This window comes from Saccostrea cucullata, unplaced genomic scaffold (genome assembly GCF_032062105.1).
Source record: "Saccostrea cucullata isolate Sc308-1 unplaced genomic scaffold, CSIRO_AGI_Scuc_v1 ctg2877, whole genome shotgun sequence".
NCBI lineage: Eukaryota > Metazoa > Mollusca > Bivalvia > Ostreida > Ostreidae > Saccostrea > Saccostrea cuccullata.
The window spans coordinates 72,944-80,467 of NW_026922805.1; the positions used below are offsets into that span (position 1 = coordinate 72,944).

General features: G+C 34.9%; 1 protein-coding gene across 1 annotated transcript; it reads left to right on the plus strand.

Annotated features, from left to right (window-relative positions):
• Nucleotides 1-6,001: 6,001 nt before the first annotated feature.
• Nucleotides 6,002-7,524, plus strand: LOC134262514 (ankyrin repeat domain-containing protein 17-like). Its single transcript, XM_062744912.1, has one exon. It carries the CDS (start codon nt 6,631-6,633, stop codon nt 7,522-7,524), a length of 894 nt encoding a protein of 297 aa, XP_062600896.1. The 5' UTR covers nt 6,002-6,630.

Genomic DNA, 7,524 nt, shown 5'->3' on the forward strand with positions numbered 1-7,524 from the left:
AAAAATCTCGGTTCATATGCATAAAATTCAAAACACAGGGTAAGGTTTCGTGCGAATATTTTGAATAATTATTTTATTGACAGGACAATGGGATTCTAGCAGCACTTGTTAGGCAAAATAGATAAATTTCAACTATATATATTATTTCCTCAAAGAAAGTATAAAACTCCGGGATATTGTTGTTCTGTAAGCTTTTTTATTAAGGAAAATTTCGCTATTAATAGAAGTCACGTGATGCCGTAGCGGTGGTGTATGTCTTTGCGTTAGACACTGTTTTATCTGTTTGCAATAGTTAATAACAGTTTACGTTTATCAGCGGTTTTGGTAATTTATCAAACTTAAGTTTCTTAAAAAAGTCTAAAGGACAAGTGCACTTAAGCATTACTTATTGGGCCCTTTTGATGTGCCATTTTACTTCAAAATATATTACCATATGGTTCTCTATTGGTAATAGTTAGATACTATTGGATATTTCTAATTTAAAAAAAAAGGTTAAGCGCCACTATAGAATCAGCATGGATTTGAAACAATTGAATATTTTGAAAGGCCTATGGATACCCTATAAATCCGGAAAAGTCGTACCGAACCTTCTTTTAGTTTCGTTTATGTAAATCAAGGAATAGATATTTAAACTAGAGCCGAGCTCGTTGCAAAGCAACGAGTAGGTCGTCCGTCCTGTTTGACCGGAAGTGACTTTCATTTGGAAAAAAAGAGTAATGAAGTCGAAAAATGGTTTAATCCTGACAATCTATGTTCATTTTTTCAAAATCAAGCTAATTTTGGCAACTTCCGGTTTGACCGGAAGTACCGTCAACGGACGGAAAATTAAGATTTAAGCTTCCAGTGACATATAATATCCAAAAACCTGTCAAAAATAACAAAATATGCAATTTTTGATTACTTCTGGTTTGACCGGAAGTGACGTTTCCGGACGTATTTTTCCAACCTCATTAGATTAGGCTTGACATTTTGAACAACTTTGCTTATTTGACGTATTATAAATTCTCAATACTTTTTGAGATATTAAACAAAAACTTTCAAGGGCCCTAGATCCCTAATTTTAGGGACCAGCCCCTTTTTAATGATATCAAATGAAAGCACTTGTGATTATGCACAACTTTTATTCTACATGTCTTAACAAAATATTTTTAGTTTTCAAGATAAAAAGGAAAATATCTGTAAATTTTCGTTCTTTTATGCGTTCTAATTTTTGACCCCTATATAGCGCCATTTTGAATGCAGAAATCGAAAAACAAAAACCGATGTGCACAACTTCAATCCTTCTGTTATCTAAAACAAGTAAAATTTCTGCTCCAGCTCTAGTGGTCTCTGAGCCTTTATCCGGAAACGAAAGCCTATGATTTTTTGTTTAAAGGGGAATAACTCAAAACCGAAAGAGACTCTTTGAAATTTTTGTCATCATTCCGATAGAGTTTATAAACGTCTATAACCTCTGAAAATTTGAACGAAATTTGATAATTAAGTGAGATATGAGGCCTCAAAGTTTGTGTCTAGGAAGTAGAAGAAAAAAAAAGAATAATAATCTTTACCAACAGAATCAGTAGAAGGTCTTCCGTTGGAAACGGAAGACCTTAATAAATACTTGAACAATCTGATGGTGGATCATAGTTGGGCGCGTTTGCGAAATGATATTTCTTGTGCCAAACCTGTTTTTAAAAATATGGAATGAAATTGTGTAGTTGCCTGTATCTAAATGATTAAACTAAGAAATTGGTACTCTCGCATTTGAAAAATAACATTAATAGTTTCATTGAATATGAAATTGAAAAAGAGTGGTATAGGTGGCTTTCAATACCTGTTTCATTGTCTTGCATGAAGGTCAAAAATGTCTTTACCCTCCCGTGTTCTTAAAAACAAATACATATAATTATTATATAAACATCTCTGAGCGACAGGGCTTTGACTTACTGAAACAAAACCTGCCTATGTTATACAGTGAGCACCTTTGAGGAATGTTTACCTGGGTAGAACTCACGTGACTATCAGTATTCTAAATAATTTATTCCACACGTGGGTTCAACATGGGTCATACAGGTAAATAGCTCTCACTTCCTATAGGAAAAACATTGTACTTTTTATACATTTTCAATATTTTAAGTACGAGCCTAATCGTGTGCAAATTTCATACTTTCACACAAGTTTTATAAATGTAAAATGCGTCTTTTGTCATTCGCACAAGTTTGCACAACTTTAGGCTCATAGTTAACAAAGGCTTTGAAATGAATTACCGTTCTCGATTTACTATAGAAAATCGCCAATGTCGGCTGACCCCTACCACATTGTATAGTTTTGTTCTTTGTATATTCGTGGATTTCATCGGTAAAAATTATTGAACCGTATGATTTGAATATCAATTAATAATTTGAAATGAAAATTTTTGCTGAATTTGATTATTTATTTTTTCACATTTTACCGGGGCCCATAAGTGCACTCGTTCTTTCCCGAGAAATGACTTATATGCTTCCTTAACATACCCGCGTAGGTTGTTCAAATAATGAGACCCGGGATAGACACCCCTACTAATGTGTTCGGAACCTTTTATTTTTCGGTGTTCTGCAAATTATAAGACCCGATGAGTTCAGAGTAGCTCTGGCAGTGGCTCTGGCGAGAGTTAGCGAGACTTCAGCGAGATAGGGTAAATTATTCACGGAAATGTGACTAGGAAGTGACTAGCACGTGGAGGCATTGTAAACAGAAAAGTTATGTTTCGTTTCAGTTTTTACCACCCTAGAATCAACTTATAATGTCCGTAGAAATACACTTCAATCAATCGATCTCTCTTGCATTCATTCAAACTTAAACAAGTATTCTCTATAATACATTTTTCTGCAGTCATGAATTAAAATTTCTTTTTGGAAAAATATTTTTGCATGGGAACCGGGACTATATTTTTTGGTGTTATATTAACAAATGAGGCACCAGCATGATTTTAACCGACCAATCAGCTGAATGAGTATTATTATGGGTTACTACGAATACTACACGAATTTTACGCTTGAATAAAAAGGAAAATCTTGTTGTAAACGAAAAACATTTTTAAAAATATTATTTTCATGCTCATAATGGCAAACAATTCATTTGTTCAATAAACGGTGGAAGTCTAGGTTTCTGAGAGTCATAGTGCAAAAGCGATTTGCCTCTGTGTTAATTCCTTTGTTGTACTATCGGTGAATACAATTGCCAGGTGGATTCCCTGGCCAAACACGTGATCACGAACGTAAACAAAGTTTTGTCCATTTAAATGCATAAGAGATGCTGCTCGTTTTCCTTACCCTTGAAGCTCTGGTGTTCTGAACCAGACACAAACAACATTTTATTAAACAATTTTTCCAGTAAACAATTACTTAAAAACGCCTGTAACATCTTGAATAATTTCTTATCTTTGTATTTTATTTTTAACATTTTTTTTCTTCATTATTTTGTATTCCATTGACATGATCATAGATTGACCTGAACCACGTGTTCGAAGTAAAATGTAAACATGTATTTGGCGTAAATGTTGCTATTCATTCTAATAATTGGTCAGTTGCTCGTGGAAAGATCCTCTGTGCGCATTTATAACAATAGCCATATAAGGCAAACAAAGGTTTGTCAGTGTAGATGATAAAACACATTTTTACCAGTGAATCTGTCACCAGTGAGCTCTTATTTTCGCCGAAAAGTATCAGATATATTGTTATTTTAAGACCCCCTTCTTTAGCCACCCCCTTCCTGTTAAAAATCATGAAAGTCTTTCAGAAAGGTCTGGAAACATTTATTACAGGACATGTTTTCAAAAGAAACAGGCTATAGCAATATCCTGTTTACTGCCAATTTTATTTATAAAACCGGTTGTACCCTATAACGTTTTAATAGATCAGCCTAAACCACGTGTCTTGAATTTAAATCACAATAACATTAGTAGGGGTGATAGAGTGGAGCTACAATGGACGATGCATCTTGGATCTTTGGAGAATGTCAACCACAAAGTAGATCATCAAGACCTACTTTTGAAATTTTATGACTTTTAAATTTGTTTAAATATCCCAGGTCCTTATATTGATCGACTTAGAATCAGCAAAATTTGTCAGTGGATGCATCTTTGCTCTTTGAAGGGTTATTAAAAAGTAGTCACTGACTTACATTTGATTATTATGGCAATATCTAAATATTTCAGGTACGAATTGGCTAAGAATCATCAAACTTTGTCAGTGGATGCATCTTGGTCCTCAGAATTAGAAATACCAAGGCATATATAGTTGGCTCTGTTTCAACATTCTGTCATCATTGAATCTCTATTCATTATCTTGTCAACAGATGCACATATTCAACTCAAATTTAACATATGAATACGAAATATTAATACACATGTCAAATTCGAATTTAGTCATGGTCTGTTGATTTTTGACAGAGTAATCCCTCAAGCTTAGAGGAAAAATCTGTCTCCTCTCTGTGGCGTTTGTAGGGAAGTATCTATAAAGTTGATATTGCTTATACACTTATTTTATCAGATGATAGAACTCAAGTTTGAATTTGGTCCTGGTCAAATGATTTTTTACTGTTATACACGTTCAACCTCAAAAAGATTAAATAATTCACAATTTCTAATCTTATCTCACCTACAAATGTACAATGTGCAGTTTCTGTTTATTGTCTAACTTATAAATGCACATTTTGAAATTTAGGTTTCAAGGAAATTTCAATATAAATTTCATTCTTTTAAATGATTTCTATCTGCAGCTATTCATGAGATTGATATATTACAATGGAAAGAGGACGACAAAGTTTACTATGAGTCATACAATTTCCAGGAAATGCTGGAAAAAGTGAAGAATCAGACTCATGTAACATTTGTAGGAGTCCCAGGATCTGGAAAAACAGCGACAGCACGTCACATCGCATTGATGTTACAACAGGAAGGATATGAGATTGTACCAAACAGAGACATCAGAAAGATAGAGGACTATTGTGATCCCAATAATCCACAGGTTTTTGTTATAGATGATGTGGTGGGTGTATTTGGACTTGAAAAGACAAAATTAAACCTTTTGCATGATTACCAAGATAGAATAATGACACCTGTTATGTCAAAGTCAAAAACTATCATTACATGTAGAGAAGCTGTATATAGAAAAACAATTGAGTCCAGTTCATTTTTTACAGATGAAAGCAATATTGTTCTGTTACACAGTGAAAAATTCGCTTTAACTAACACTGACAAAACTAACATGTTGATAAGATACAACATAGATGTAAATCTGTTGTCTCCAAGTTTGACTTCAGTATCAAGAATGTTTCCCTATCTGTGCAAATTATTTTCATCAGAAAAGAAATTCCAGTCTTATGGGTCAGCATTTTTTTTAAAATCCAGTGCCATGCATTTTGAAGGAACTTGAAGAAATGAAAAAGCAAAACAAAGTCCACTATGCTTCTCTGGTTTTATGCACGATGAATGAAAACAAAATATCATAAAAATTCCCAGAAGAAATAGAAAAGAAAGCAGTGTTCCAAAACTTTAATGAAATAAAAAATAATGTTCTATTGAAATGCAAACTTAGCAGGCAAACTGATAATTTTAGATTTGTTGATGCATTGTCACATATGAAAGGGACATATACAAAACTCTGTGACACTGAATACAGCCTTGTGCATGATTCTATGTTTGAAATCGTTGCCTATCATTTTGGTTGTCAGTTTCCAGAACTGATTTTACAATTCATGAGCAGTAGCTATATTGCTAACTATGTCAAACTTCAGAAATATGAAAATCAAGATTTACTGAAATATTCATTAAGAAGCAGTTGTGAACAGGTTGAAGAGGATGTTGCATTCAGTTGCAAAAGCAAAGCTGGCATGGAGTCATTTGATCTCTGTATAAGGTTAACAGAGGATCAGTATTCCTTATTAGCAGAACGTTTATACAAAGATGTAGAAAATATGGAACTGTTTAATGTTTTCACTAATAATGTTTTAAAACAGAGTAAGGTGTGCAAAGCTTTAACAGAATTAAAATCTTTGTTTCTGCTGGAGCAAAATGATGCGTCTAAGGTAGTGAGGATAGGTGAATGTGTAATACGGAACGAGCGTGAAGAGAGGGATAAGACAATGAATGATTTTCACAGACAGATGGTGTTGATAAATATGAGACAACCACCACTACGAAAACGAACAAGCAGCGTGAGGGTGATCAGTTGGGTGGTTTATTACGGACACAGTGAGATTTTAAAATACATTTTTGAGCAAACAGAACGATACAAAGATACACAATCTAAAGTGTTTTTGAATCCTTTTCACCCTGAGTTAAGCTATATAATAAAGAAAGGCGAGAAGATCACTGCAGCAAACAATGAAACAGACAATTTATGTCCTCTGAAACCACGGAGTGATTCAATAAATCAATCTGTTTATGAACAACGTCGCTTACTCATATTGAGTTGTTACAGTGGGGATCTAGAGACTTTTAAAATATTTATCAAATACGTCAATCTAGATACAATCATCAGAGAACATGAATATTCACACTTTGATGAAATATGGAATGACATACCACTTGCAGCAGCATGAGAGAGAGGAGAAATCAGTATCGTGAAAGTGCTTTTGGAAGCAGGTGCTGATGTTAATCCACAAAGTATGTATAAAACACCACTAACAGCTGCAGCCGAGAGTGGTCATACAAATGTGGTAAATGAACTTCTAAAATCAGGAGCCTGTGTGAATCCACAAGATAAATATGATATTCCGCTGACAGCAGCATGTAGAAAAGGGCATCTGTGTGTTGTTAAACAGCTCCTAGATGCGGGGGCTAATGTTAATCCAGAATGTGCAAATGATACACCACTGACAGAAGCATGTGTCGGTGGACATATAAATGTAGTCAAGGAGCTGGTAAAGGCGGGGGCTGACGTCAATGTACAAGGTATCTTAAACACGCCGTTGACTGAAGCATGTGAGAGTGGACAATTAAGTCTTGTGAAGTACTTGTTAGAGGTCGGGGTTGATGTCAATGGTTTATCTAATCAACCACTCAGAACAGCATGTAAGTGTGGACATTTAGATGTAGTGAAAGCGTTGCTGGTTGCAGGGGCTAATGTCAATCTACAAGATCATAAAGATACACCGTTAACAGAAGCCTGTAAGGAGGGACATATGAGTGTCGTAAAGGTGCTGCTAGAAGCAGGGGCTGATGTTAATCTGAAAGGTTTATTTTATACACCATTGACAGCAGCATGTAAGAAGGGACATTTAAGTCTAGTGAAGGATTTGCTACAGGTAGGGGCTGACGTCAATCTACAGGGTGAAAATACACCTCTGACAGAAGCATGCAAGTGTGGGCATATAGATATAGTAAAAGAGTTGCTAATGGCAGGGGCTAATGTAAATCCACAAGGTGAGGATTATACCCCATTGACAGAAGGATGTAAGAATGGATATATGGGTGTAGTAAAGGAGCTGCTACAGGCAGGGGCTGATATAAATCTACCAGGTGCTTTTGAAACACCATTGACAGCAGCATGTGAAGCTTGA